Source organism: Eimeria necatrix, genomic scaffold (assembly GCF_000499385.1).
Source record: "Eimeria necatrix Houghton genomic scaffold, Enh_scaff33, whole genome shotgun sequence".
Classification (NCBI taxonomy): domain Eukaryota; phylum Apicomplexa; class Conoidasida; order Eucoccidiorida; family Eimeriidae; genus Eimeria; species Eimeria necatrix.
In genome coordinates this window covers 63,271-77,564 of record NW_013655328.1, presented here as the reverse complement: position 1 = coordinate 77,564, position 14,294 = coordinate 63,271, and the positions used below count along the sequence as shown (strand labels likewise).

Sequence of the window (14,294 nt, the reverse complement as noted above, 5' to 3'; positions counted from 1 at the left end):
CGATTTATGAGGGTACAGTGAGCGTATATACGGTGTCGCTTCATTGCTCTGCTTACCCCTGAGAGTTCAATGCTTGTTTCTAAGAATTAGGCTTAAGCTGAGAAAGACAGTTGCAGCTCATTAGAGGGCCTAAGGCACCCTTAACAGTTTTTGGATCAGCCTTTTAGTCTGTCACGCCTGTAAATACTTGAGGACGCACAGATGCGTAGAGTGTGTGAATAGGTTTCACTGAAGATTCTATGAAGGCAGAGTATCACTGAGCAAAATGTCGCGTTGTTCCTGTTGGGCATCGCGACGTATTAATCCTGTCGTGATACTGCTTCCATGGACATAGGAGGTAACGATACTATCTTTGTGCGCCGTTGGGGTTTTTGGTACGGCTTGTCAACGTGTCTATGGGGAAACTTCCGAGTGAAATTTCCCAGGATTTGCGTGTACTGACAAAGTTTATCACTTTTTAGCTTTTCCTGCCTAATTCCCATGAGAGAGGCTCTTCGTTGCAGAAAGGAGCGGCTTCATGCTAGCCAAAGACTTGTTGCTTGCTGCTTTTCCTCTGTTTTATCTCAACAAAGATGATATTCTCTCACCTTATTTGCGCTGCACTGCTACTATATTCTTCATAGTAATGGCTTGGAATGAAAGAGCGTCTCGTCGTAGCCCCCGTAGAGCGTTGAGGCAGTCTATGAACGTTACTCTTAGTCTTAAAATAACTGCAGTGGTCCGTTGAAGCGTAAGTATTGCATAGCACGATGCATGTAGAGTGATCAGTTGTTTTGATATCGCAACATCTCTTTCCCCAAGGAGGTACATGGATAGGGATGCAAGCTTACGGGTGCTCTCTATGTTCAAATTTCTCGCTGCAGGGTATTTGGATGCAGGAGGGCCTGTTTGTATAGTGTTGTATTCTAAGGAAGTTTTCATTTCCAAAGGTACTTAATGGGTGGAGTCATATGAAGCTCGTCACCAGGAATGTATTCCGTGGAACTACAATGCTGCAGAACAACCTGCAGTGGTTGTGACGTTTAGCAGTGGCCAGAGCCTTTTATAGCTATCTACCCTATATGGCTAACAAGCTCTATCGACACCGTCTTACAGTTTAGCAGTGGCCAGAGCCTTTTATAGCTATCTACCCTATATGGCTAACAAGCTCTATCGACACCGTCTTACAGGCATGGTATGAAATTAAGAAATGCGCCAGTGAAGAGGCCGCGTCAGAGTAGCAAAATGAATCTGATTCATGGGCGGACGACGGCCAGTCAACGCATTAGAGGGGTTGACTCAAGGCACAGTGCCGCATGTCTTCAGAAAATCAGCGAGCAACGCTGATATAGGTTCTGACAGCAGAATCGAAAAGGCGGCTCCGAAAGTTGTGAATGTGAAAGTGAGGTAAAACCGTGCTCAGTATCAAACTAAAGGAACGTACGCTGCTTAGCAAGGCGTATTTGCGTGAGATTGATGCTTGGGATCACGGTAGAGTTCTTGTGCCCCCTTCAGAACATCAGCGCACTGGGAGTATTGCCGTTTTTCCTCCGGCTGCCTGCCCAGACGCAGCTATAACTGGCAGTAGATTTCCACACTTCCCTCAAACTCTAGCATATCCCAATCCGAATTTGAGCTGTACCCACTCGTGCTCAAGTGACTCCTTGAAGCACAATTCTTTTTTGCTAGTCCAGGCCAAACAAATTTACACATAAGCATCGCGAATATTTTCACTAGTGCTTGCTTGCCCCACGAGGAACAGGACCCTGAGAAGCAAGGTCCGCTACTACACCAAACGTCTAACTGCCAAGGATCGAACCCGAGAGCGCTCCGCTCTCAAACGTAAGGAGCAAGTACAAAGAGTCAAAAGCGTTCCCATTTGCACGTCCCCGTTGACCAGACTATACCCAGTTGGATGAGATTAAGAGTCAGTAAATGAACCCAGTGCCCTGAATCAATGCATTGAACGCAAGCAAGCAGTTGCTGAATGCCATTGCCCATAAATGCACATAACAAGCAATGAAAAGTGCCGTTTCTACATCTCCCTTGAGATGAAAAGGAATAAATTGGGTATGAAATGCAAAAAAACTAATTTTAAGCTTAAAGTGATAGAATTATCCCGCTGTCTCGCTTGTAGGACATCTCGGCGCAGCGTCAGGCTGAGAAAAACCTGAAGCCCTAAACATTAACCGCTTCTGGTTTGAGCTAGACATGGGCCATGAATTTCGTTGAGCCACGTCTAAACGCGTCTTATGCGAAACAACGTTGTTTGGAGAGTCGTGTGAATTCTAATAGTTGCACTAGCGGCGTGGCTCCTTAGCAGTCTGAAAACAATTTAACGCGAGGGAGCCCCACCAGAGGAACCTCTCCACTAGCCGGTGACGCTACCGCTGCCAAGTGAATTTTGCGAGGTACGCATTATTGTTGGAGATAGTTTTTAGCTCGATGGTCTCCATCAATTCTCCGGGGATGCGTCACTCTGTTTGCTTAACCCATGGTAGACAGGGCCATTGACCGCTACGGCCGCATCCATTCTCAGCGCGTCGACGAAGTATCGCTGTGCCTGTTAGGGTTTTTACCCCTGCTACTTTGTGCTACAATCACCGTAGTGGCCACCTTTGCCAAGTTCAGCCTCACACGCCCGTCGGACTTCTGTAATACTTTCCTATATTTTTTGCCGCCGCCCATCTGCGCTGAGCACGGTGGTTCAGAAGGCAAATCAAAGACCAGCAGAGCGCGCAGGGGCCTAGGGTTCCCCGGCACGGCTGTGGCGGAGTTGTGGAGGCTCCAAGCCGCTGCTAAGTGCGTGGGGCTTCGACAAAACCAGACCTGCAAGAATACAGGACCGAAAAGGGGATCAGGCTGCATCTGTGTCTGAGTTAGCACTGAGTGCAGCAAAATTCTCCCAGCGAGAGGCTTCGAGCGGCGATAGAGTAGTGTTTCCATATGTACACTTGCTCCAACACCGACAACATTCACGCGACATGCTTTCTCCGGAGTGACGTGACTGCGGCGTTAGTGTTTGTGCGTGACTTTATCGACTAGCCGAACGATTCCACTTCTTAGCGCAGACCAAGTGGACAGCCAGGCAAGGTTCGGGTGTGCGTCCAGCGTGTTCCCGTTTGTTCGTCTGCTGCCCTTCTCTGTGCTTTTTGGCTTATTGCTCCTCCTCGGGCGGAATGTCCGTGCGGTACGACTTGAGAGGAGACGCATCAGGAGAACCTTTGCGCGGTGGATGCAGTGTACAGGTAGCTGGGAGTAACGCTGTAGACACATCGGGAGAGCACTTGCCCCGCAGCAACGCTAACGCTTCCCCTTCTGAGTCCCTGCGCTACCATGGGGTTTCTCGGAGCAGTCTTTCTTGTTTGGAGCAGTTTCTGCACTTGGCACCAGTGCGTTGCATTGAGACAGTAGCTCGGTTTCTCGACGTGGCTTCTTTCGTGGGCCTTCTTACCCTCAATTCTTCTCTGCTGCGTCTTTGTGACTCCCCTGCACTGCTCCCCTGCTGGACACACTTTGCCCTCGTGCAGCGTATTCTTAGGCACGGGGAGAATGTGCTACTGCCTAGATTGTCGCCCAACTCCCTGCCACAGCTCATCAGCAAGGGCGGCGGCGGGGCGGCGGGGGGTGAAGCAAAGAAGGGACTGAGAGACGATGAGGCAGAACTAGTGAGCCCTTGCCAGACCTTCAACAGGAGGCTGCCGCGTGTAACGAGGCCGGATTTGATGCGAATAGGAAGCCTCAATTCAAACTGGCGCAGCAAAAGTTTCGAGACGGAGCAGCGGCACGTTATCCCATCTGCAGAGGCTCTTGACAAGGCTTACGTCTTGGCCACACCCCCGCTCGAGTCCTCATTCAGCGACCATTCTGTCGCTCCTGACGCTCCTCTCAGCCTTCAGGCCTGTGCCGCTGTGGGGCTACCCGCGGGATTGCAGCCCCCCGGGGCTCGGGCATTTGTGGAGGGGTCACCCTTATTTGCTGTCTTCCCTAGTGGTCGCATCTTTGTGGTTCACGCAGCTACCAGGAGAGGAGGATCAAAGGGCCGCTGTATGGAGGTCAAACTGCCTGTGTTGCCAGCTAGGATACCTAGAGAGCCTGACCCCCTTATCAAGTTCGGGGGCTTCGCTCCCAAGGGTTGGCTGCTAGGCGACGACGACTTCACGCATACCCAGCCCCTGGCGCCAGCTTCTGCCCCTGGATCACATGCTTCAGGTCCCCGCATTTCGCAGTCGCAACGGAAAAGGCAGCTGCGGCTGCAGAGGCAGCAGCAGTCCCACCGTCTGCATGTGAGCTGGGTTCACATTGCCCCTCACCCTCTCTATCCCTGCCCAGGAGAAAACACCTACGATGAGGGCCTCCAAAGAGCAACTCTGCTAGAGGGCTCCTCCTGCGTGCTCCCTGCAGCGCTGCCGCCTCAAAACTTCACAAGCGGGTCCCCTTCGCAGCTCCCAAGCGCCAGCCAAACGGAAGCGCGCAATATAGCGACTAAAGGCTTGGGACACTGTCCACAGGTTAGGCTGCTATCTCTTTGTCTCCCTGCCATAGAGGTTGAGGCGTTGCCACCGGTCGGTCCGGCACGACGGAGTTGCAGAGGCACCTTGGAGCATACTCAAGGCGATGATGCGCCAGCAGGAACTGCATCATCGTCAGTAGCTGAATCTGCAGAGCAGCAAGAGCCAGGAAGGATAGCCACAAAAACTTTTGAGGCTTCCACTACTGGCTGCAAGGAACCAGAAGCAGAAGCAGAAAAGGCGGCGAAAATTGTACCCTGTTTGGCAAGCCCGTCGACTTTTTCCGCTACTGTGCGCCATCGTGCTGTTGACACGGAAAGCCCTGTACGTGAGGCATTTTCTTCATTCCCTGCCATGCCGTGTGAGCGTCCCGTGGGTTTTTCCGTCGCACAGCGCGTGTGGCCAGTGGCTCTGTGCTCTTACTCTGCCAAGGGGCCACGCTTCCAGACTCACTTTATTGTATGCTGCGCACTACGGGATGAAGAGACGCTGAAGTCTGCACGCTGCCGGTTGTGGTATAAGGAAAAGGGACAGAAGTCCAACCGGCGCGGCAGCACCGGTTATGGTGAGCCGCTTGGGGACATGCAAAACAGGGAAGAGGAGGAGGAGCAGCAGCAAGCTGCTGTGACGCGCGCAGGATCGTCCTCGTGCCAACTTGGGGGCTCTCAGCAGAGGCAGCACACAGACTTCGGGGCCCCCAGAAGTAGTGCCCAAGACGCGAAGGCCATCAGCTTCTCGCTCCAAAAGCATCCTCAGGCTATTTTCGTGGGTCTGGTAGCTGTAGGCACTTCAGAAGGAAGAGTTCTTTGCACTCCTCCACCCCGGTGTCTCATCCGCCGCTGTTACTGCGGCGGGGATTGTCTAAACGTTATCACGGGAGAAGCTTCAAACAGCAGGGACGGCGGTAGTCCCTGTGTCGTCCAAGGTGCGCAAACAACTACAAAGGACGCAGCCGACATAGGTGCTCTGAACAGCTTCGCTTTGCCGCAGCCACAGAAACCGAAAACACATGCAGAAAATGGTCTACACATTAGCAGCTACAGCGGCAATAGTAGTGGTAACAGCCGCATATCCTGCCCAACAGTAACTGCAGCACGAGCTGGTCGAGGAGTGCCGTTTGTTGATGTGGGTAGTTTTGGAGACGGGGGTGGCGCGGTGGACTATGTTGAGTTAGTTAGGGGAACCCCCTGGGCTCCGCGTGCAGAACTGACAGATCAGCCCCAGCTCCTAGTCCCTACACAGCAGAGGGACTTCTCATGGCACTGGACGAGAGCTCCCACTTCCGCATCGGAGGAGCGGGAAAACGGGAACCAGGGATCCTCAGGTCCGCCTGGCGGCACAGCTGCAGGCGGCGCAACGTGCGGAGGCGTGGAAGCTGAAGCACTATGGCTATTTGCATGCAGCAATGCAACAGGGATTAAGATATTTAGATTTGTGTGGAGTATGCAGCATGGTGGGGCGAGAGACGCCGGCCCCGGTAGGGAAGTTTTGGCCCAATCGGGACCCCCACTAGCGAGAAACTCCTGCAGAGGGCTGCAGGAGCTCATGGGGGAGTGGAAGTGCGTGTTGACAATTCGCGGGCATTGCCAGATCATGTCGCTAGACCTAAACAGTGGCATTCTCGCTGTTTGCACCCCCAGGGACTCGAGGGTTTGCTTCATTTGTTTCAAGGTAAAACTACTTACATGAGTGTTTCTTGCCCTATTTCTCGAGCTGTCTCTCCTTCAACACTGCGGTTTCGGGACTCAAGTGAACAGTTATTACAAATCCAATTAACGTGGTGGCACTGTTTCGAAGACTTGACTGAAGCATGCGTGCATTTGTGGGTGTGCGTTCTATTTGTTCCGTTGTATATTTCAGCACACCAATGTGCAAAATTATTTATTTATAAAAGATAGTGGGATCGTGGGGGTTGTGATTACTGTATTTGTCATATGCATGCGTATTGCCTGGCCATTACCAGCCCGTAACTGCTTACTAAACCGAGTGGGTTGCTTTGTTTTGTGCTGTTGCAGCACCTACTGCCTGCTCACATATACGTTGCACCCACGAAGGACAGCCCTGTGGTGTCTGCAGAGGACCTCGCGAAGTTCGGTCGCTTTGGCCTTCCGCGGCCTCAATACGTGCCTTTAGGAGGCTATCTGCCGGTGCAACAGCGCCAGTTTGCAGCGTCGTTGCAATCGCCCCGAGAGTGCTCACGCCTGGAGCTGCTGGTGGCAAGAAGGCCCTCCTTCCTCCAGCCCCTAGGAGGACGGCGATGGGTGGTCGTTGACGGATCAGTAATTAGGGTTGTGCAAATTAAAGTCAAAGACCTCAGCATGCAGCGGAGAACCAGTAGAGCTGCGCATCTGGAGCAGCTCCATGCAACGCTTATGGGCTCTTCGTTGGATCAGCTGCGGCAGCTGCGCCGTCCTGCCATCGAGGAAGCAAAGCTCCCGTGGCTGCTGCTTGCCCCTCCTGCCCCGGACCTGCAGACAATGCGACTTTGCGTCTTCTCTCACCCGCGCACAATATACCAATGTGCATTTGACGGCATTCGGCGGCTGGTAACGGTGGACCTACAGGAGGTGCTGATGGTGTGGGACCTGCAGCGGTACACGAAATTGTTCGGAGTTGATCTGATGGCCAGCGGCTCCAGACACAGCGGAATCCTTTCAGACAGCCAGGAAGATGACGAATACACAGTCAACGGGGAGCACATGGGACTTGCCAACGACGAAGTGGGCAGCGAACAAGAGCATGGAGCAATTGGACGAAGCAACTCAAGACGAGGAGACCACGGGGCACCCAGCAACGGTGATGTAGGGCCCTGCAGCGCAAGAGTAGCGCGGAAGGCCAGTAAGCTAAGCCTGAAAAAGCAGTTCGGCAGCGGGTGGATGCAGAAGCAGGTCTTGGCTCACTGCAAAACCAAAGGTGAGCTGCCGCATGCGCCCTCTCTTTGCTCTTCACGGCAATGCACTGCCAGTATGGAGGCTTGTCGCGGCCGCGCTAGCCGTCAGCTGGGAGAAGGAGTTGTCGTAGGGGGTGTCTGGTTTAATGCAACCACCCTTGAGCCAGCCGTGCAGTTGCAGTTACTCTACGACACACAGAAGGAAGTAGGTGGAAGCTCTAGGATTGCCGAAGGTCGCTTAGAGACTGGCACAACTTCGCAGCAGCAACAACAGCGGCAGACGGCTGTTGAGGGCAGCGGAAGCTTACTGCAGGCCGCAGAATCCAGGCCTGTAGTGGATAGCACCAACTGGGGAACCACCTCAGGGCTTAATGCAGACTCAATGAACCCTTCCTGTGATATAAGTAAAGAGCGGCAGGGACACTCTATGGGAATGCCTGCTGTGGATGAGGAGCAGCCGCTTGATCCGGAACTGGCGGCAGCTGTGGCTGTCTGCTATGCAGACGACTTTCCGCCTCTCAGCACCCCGTTCCCCCCGAAGACGGAGAAGGTCTTTGCGAAGAGAGACCGCGCCTCCCCTAATGCACAGGGGACGACAACCTGTTCGAGCTCTTCGCCGGCAGCTGCTCCTCAGTCAGTTTGTTCATCACCTGCCCCTGGAGAGTACAGCGAAGTGCAGTCCAACAAAGAAGTTATTTCGGCTCATGGGAATCGAGGGGACCACTTGGCATCACTAGGCCACTGCGAGGAATCTCGCGGCAAAGCGTGTCTGCCTAAAGTGCTGCTATCGCAGATTCCATTAGAGCTCGAGACAAACACGAGTACAAGTGCAGCTGCTGATGGTATAAAACCGAGTTTTGCAGCTGTGGTTGCTGCCGGCAACTCTTCGTCTGAGGCTACCTGCCAGCGCACAGGCTGGGCCTCGGGACCCACAGATCTTTCCTTCCTCATTAGCTTGGTTGGCGAGGAAGGAGCGAGGGCTCTGCATGACTCTGCTGCGGCAATTGGTATGACTGCAGAGGAGCTCTACATACAGCAAATGGAACAATGGGAGCAACTGCAACAGAGAAGCAGCAAGAATGCGCATGCAGAAGCCTCCAGTAGCGTCGAACCCACAAATTTGGAGGTTGAGGGACAGAATACTGAAGACAGTTATGTCGGCGACACGGTACCTGGAGCTCATCCAGGGACGGGTTCTTCCCCACACTTGTGTGGTGGCACACCACACCAGAGGGAGCAGCAGCCGCCTGCAGCGCTCCCCTCAGCACCCTATCCCGTCTCTGATGTCGAATCTTCAAAGGCATCCAAGGTGTCAGGCTCGCCGGCTGTCGCTGTTTTGGTGGGTTCGCCTCAGGGTTGGTCTTTGGATAGATTTGAGCAGTCGCTGAGCCCATCGCCATGCTTACACCCGCTGGCAGGGCAAACGGTTCACGGCTTAGGGCCTCACTCTGAGAGTCGAATGGTAGGGCTTCTCGGCAGACAGCGTTGCATAGCTCGCTTGGGTCCCAACGCCCAGCGACGACATGTGACGGCAGTGTGCGTCAGCGAGACCTGTTTGGCTCTATTGTTCAAGAACTTAAAGACTTGGCAGATATGGACGTTCGGTCCCACGGGCTCTCTGGCTAAACCGGCAGCTGAGACGGCTACAGGGTCGGCACTGTAGCTGAAACAAAGACCATTTGCGCGTGTGACTCATCGTCAAGCTAAACCTTTTGGAGATAAACGCTTCATGAACAGATATCAGGGTTCCGGTGGAAGCCAGGGCCTGCCTTCTATTGGCTCCACTTGATGTTGTTGTCGGGTGCGGACTTGATGATTTCAGGTTTGTCTGCCTCCGTGTATTTCCATCTCGTTGCCGTTTGCCTTCCCTTTATAGGCGCAGCGTTTGAATGACTTGCACGGGCAGCGCGCTACGCTCTACACAAGCTACGAGCGCTTCAGTAGCAGCAGAACAGATGCCAGTTGTATTATCTACGTGCCTGCGGGCATGGCATGGATGGGCTATATTCGCCGAGTGTTCAGGCAAATCCGCCACGTAGGTTTTTTTGTAGCATCATACTATGCTGCCATGTGCGTGGATCTCGTCGGAAGGGGCTTCACACTGCATGAAGCCATTCGGTTGTGTGTTAACACTCCGTCGACTGTTGTTTACCTTCGACAAATTTTTAACTTGTTACATTTGTGTTCGTGTAGCAAGTGCTCATATGGTGCCTCCCCTAAGTTTAGTCGTCTCAGTCATACATTTCCTTTGTCAAATCAATGGTGATGGCTCCCTTTACGCCAGAGACTGTTGACTTACAACAATTGTGTCGGGCTTCTTCGGCTTTTAGTTGTCTTCCTAGTTGAACTAGAGGCACTCTTCACGCTTCCACGTTTCTTCTAAACTCCACGGGACACTGCCGCTTGTCTTCATCTTTAGCTTCTCAAAAGTTCCCGTGGCGTCATCTAGAGATTCCTTTAAAGCGGAACACTCTTGCGGAAAACATTTCAGTTGACAAGAGGTGGGGGTGGCGAGGTGGGACTGACTAGTAAGACTCTAAGGATTTTTGTTAAGAGAACCAAGGGAAAGTGCATGGGGCATATCGAGGTGTACTGCGCAGCACTACTATACTGCGCAGAAATAACATTGGAAGGTCGTAGCATTTAGCGTTATATGAGTGTAGCGTGGTTAGAAGTATGGATCATGTGACAGTCGAGGTGTACTGCGCAGCACCACTATGCTGCGCAGAAATAACATTGGAAGGTCGTAGTATTTAGCGTTATATGAGTACAGCGTGGTTAGAAGCATGGATCATGTGACAGACCAAGCTTACGGTACTCTTCAACTGGGCCACGGCCCAGGGTTGGCAGCGACGCAATAGGTGCTGCCAGCAGCGGAGCACACGGAGAGGGGAAGGTCTCCTTAGAGGAACGAGGAGGAACAACAACGTTTTTCATTACGGCTTTATTCAGAGGAACAACAACGTTTTTCATTACGGCTTTATTCAGTTCTTTGCCGTTTAGATGAAAGCGTGCGCCCTCGTAAACAGCTGGGAGTACTGTATATGGGCCTAGCTCAGTACATTCGGGTGCTCTTCCGGGAAAGCTGTAGTTCTGCACATACTAACGTGAAGATATTGTCCACGGGGTCCTGGGGTCTTTGGTTCCACACGCATCAAACCTCATTAGTTATGCACCTACCGAACGGGCGAGCAATAAATGGACGAAACGCACTGGAATATTCAGCGCACGATAATTCAGTCACGGGGCAGACGGCAGCTCCTGCATTCGAAACACGCGCTGCACAGTAGCCATCTAGCCGAAGGGGCCAGCAGCAAACAAGGGGGTCTTGAGGAGAGAAAGGGGCCCTTGCTGCAGTTGGTTGTATTCAAAAAAAGACGAGGAAACGGGAATCCGGAGTGGGGACCGCACGGAGAGAGACAGCTGCTGCTGGGTCAAAGGGGAAGTGCTGCCAGCGGTACTGCTGCTATTACTTCTGCTACTGCTGCTGCAGCTGATGTGGTACATCCGTTGAGTAGTTACGTATGCTACGGGAGGTCTCATGAGTGCGTTCAACAATATGGGGTGAAGGCAGTCCGGCTGCTGCTGCTGCTCAAGCTGCTGCTGCTGCTGCTGCTGCTGTTTCGGCTCAAGCTCCGGACGACTAAGGCTCGAGCATACCTCCTTACATATTTCCCCTCAAAAGCCAGGCAGTAATGCCGGCACAGCGCATAAGCAAAATTAAGGGAATCACCTGCGTAGAGCAGGAGATTCCCTTAATTTTGCGTGTGCGCTGGAGCATGAGGTGGCGCATCTACGGGAGATCGTGCTGCGAATGGATTTGGAAAGATAGGCATCCACGGTCTTGCAGGCAATCATATGAAGGCAATCATATGAAAAGGAGGGTCATGTGCGGACTTAACAAAGAAAGAACTGTCACTGGATCACTGGGGACGCCAGCTAGAGTGGCATATATGAGGCGATTTGCTGATTCTTTGGGCCTTTCTGAGGGAAACTCGAGCGGAATTGACATGAGCAGCGGCACCAAGAAGGGGATGAGTTCTTCTTGGGGACTTAGTCTGATTCACTGCATGGCATCATACACCTCCGTAACTATGGTGCGCGGAGTTGGAGTCGTTTCGCGTATGAGCCTCCTTTCAAGACCCATGCGCGCAGCGGCTTTAAACTACAACACGTTACCACTTATGGTCATCACGTATTATGCCTCTTATTAAAGTGGAACTAAGTTTCACCTCTGAGATAACATGCAAAATCTCAATTCAGCTCAACATCTACCAGTGGCACCCAGAGTTCTTTTCTCTGTTACGTGGCTTCCACCGGGGTCACCACTGATTCCCCGCAAGATTTACATTAGAACGACTCGAGGTCTGGATTTTCACTTCACTTGTGGTGGCACACTTCGTGGAAAGCTCGTCACTAGGCAGCGAGCTTTCATATGCGACACTCAAAGCCTACAATGCCCCGTTGTGACGATCGCAGATTCATGCGGATGCTCCACAGTTGTGCTGCGCAACTTTTCCCCTAGCACGAAAATCATCCCTCCTCGTAAAACGTATACTGATTAAGAGTCATTGGTTTGCATCAACAGGGATAATGACGAATGCTGCGACGCCAGAGAGCGACTTCGCATGCTTCCATTGGGATCATCCCAAACAAAAACTGGTGAGCAGAAAAGTCCGCAGTTTTAGTCTCCAGTTGAAGTAGACGAAATCCCGTGTAGGACAACACCTCCCACAGGACAGAAGAAATAAGACCCATTATGCTGCTTGCAACTGTCAGCAGCCCTATGGATGCCCTGCGGAGACTAGGCTTGTGACTCTTTCTCTAAAAGTTAAATGAGTATCCACAAGCCAGTAAGCCAGAAGCAACGCGCGCAGACAGAATGGCGGTGTGGGAGTGAAGGCACATTTCTTCTCTCTCGGAATAAGCCACATGAAAAGCCGCGCGCACACCCTGGTATGCTACGCTACTCAAGCACACAATCACCAGGTTCCCGAGTTGAAACCTGAGATGGAACACCTATTATAAATTCGAAAATGCCGCAAACTTATAATCCACGAAATCCACGCAGCAGGCAATAATCCAAGTGTAACCAACTAGTCGTCTTCCTCTGGTAACGCCAGCAACCTCACATAAGCTGCCACACCCCCCTCTCTTGCCCTGCGTTTGCTGCGACCCACATGAAATTTGTCACCGGTGTTCTTATCGCTTGGCATAGACTTTATACTGTTGCTCTCGCTGCTTGCTTCCAGGACCTTATCCTCCGCTGCTTCATCTCCTGGCGCCGAAGAGATTGCAATGTCGGCAGTGTCTGATGACGCTGCAATCCTGTTTTTTCTCTTCTTCTGGCGTGTTTGACCGTTTCCTTCATTAGCAGTGCAAACGGAGGACCTGTCTAAACAGCCGCAACACTTGTACCCCCACTTGTCCTCTTCCTTAGAATAGAATGAGCCAAAAACAGAAGTATGGCCAAGCGTCAGAACATCCTCATCATATAATGTACTCTTTGCTGGTTGCTTTAGCCGCTGCTGAGCCTCTTGCTGCTTGCGATGAAGAGCCTGCAGCCTCGCTGCCTCTCTTGCCTTTTGTCGTAGCTCTTCTGCCGGCGAAACTGCTTCCTCCTTCTTCTGCAGCTGCTGTGCAGCTTTCGCCTCGCCTCTCAAGGCCCGTCGCAGCTCTTCAATCTTAACTTCCTCGCGGCGACGTTCTTCAAGCTCTCTTTCTTTCTTCTGTTCCTCTTTAAGCTTCTGCTCAGCCAGCCATACCTGAAACCAGAAGTCAGCAAGACCAGCCAAACTCTAAACCTAAGTGTAGAAATGCAATTCCCAGCGAGTACGCTTACTCAGTTTTAAAAGGCAGAAAACGCCTCGATGCACACACGAGGCCTCGAACGTACCTTTTCCTGGTTTTGGTAGTTCCCCGGGTGGAATGGCTTGTGGTTGATGAAGGCCGCAGATTTTTTCCCGATATTACCTATCCACATTCTCTAAATGACCATAAGAATCTACTCAGATGGTAGCATGAATGCTCCTTGGCTGCAGTACATGGCGCGCATCCGCCTTCCAGTCATGCGAGGGCCTGATGCGCCCTGTCCTTACTCCGCCACGAGACCTTCAGCCTCAACTAAATTCATTCTCAGATAGTTCGTATTAGTGCTGCGCTGCTGTTGGTGCAGCGAGCAGAAGACCACACTTGGTGACACCTTGTTGACAGATTGAGGACGTGATGCGCCAAGTTCGCGTTGGTTGCCACGATGTACTAGCAGTTCAGTAAAAGCAAAGCTAACTTAACGCAAAAACGACAATATTGTTCTACTTCGTCCTCATTTGTTTGTGTCGAGTGCGCACGGGGATTGTGGCGCAGGAAACAGTTGCTGGGGCTGAGAGGAATTGCATGCTCAGCGCAACAAAAAAAGGTGTTCGTCGTGGATCTATTTGTTTTGGCAATCCCCCAGCCGCCACATGGCTTTTCTCGCCATTTTCATGACTCTTGGTTAAGGAATGAACGTCCGCTTTGCAATGAAGGTGGTGTTGCATCGTTGCAAAGTAACACCGGCCTCTCTTTATCTTCGGCGCACTTGCATGCGTCCAATGAAATGCTTCGAATGCCCGCTCATTCTAACAGCATTGCCAACAAATATGGAGATTTATTTGTACTCATGTGACGCTGCGGGTAGACTTTTTGACACTTGGGGCCAGGTCCCGCTGCAGACAGGAGTTAATCCTGCGCAGTATGTTGTCGCTGCCTTGAGTGGAACCGCAGACTTTTGGGGAAGTGAATAATACAGTACTAGCGTAAAAGCGAACATTCACCTCAGATAGCTGGAAGTGTTCCACGTATGAAAGGTCGGAAGGGCGGCGACGACCGCCTTCCATGTCACCGCCAGAGCGGCTGTAGTAGAAGATTTAAACAGG

General features: G+C 52.2%; 2 protein-coding genes across 2 annotated transcripts; one reads left to right on the top strand and one right to left on the bottom strand.

Annotated features, from left to right (window-relative positions):
- Window positions 1–3,158: 3,158 nt before the first annotated feature.
- Window positions 3,159–9,043, top strand: ENH_00045150 (hypothetical protein, conserved; the record flags this gene model as incomplete). The annotated part of the gene is made up of 2 exons (XM_013585429.1): window positions 3,159–6,161; window positions 6,506–9,043. 2 exons carry the CDS (start codon window positions 3,159–3,161, stop codon window positions 9,041–9,043), a joined length of 5,541 nt encoding a protein of 1,846 aa, XP_013440883.1.
- Window positions 9,044–12,476: 3,433 nt separating this feature from the next.
- ENH_00045140 (hypothetical protein, conserved) lies at window positions 12,477–13,363 on the bottom strand (the record flags this gene model as incomplete). The annotated part of the gene is made up of 2 exons (XM_013585428.1): window positions 12,477–13,145; window positions 13,277–13,363. The coding sequence occupies 2 exons, from the start codon at window positions 13,361–13,363 to the stop codon at window positions 12,477–12,479; spliced, it is 756 nt and encodes a 251-aa protein (XP_013440882.1).
- Window positions 13,364–14,294: the final 931 nt, after the last annotated feature.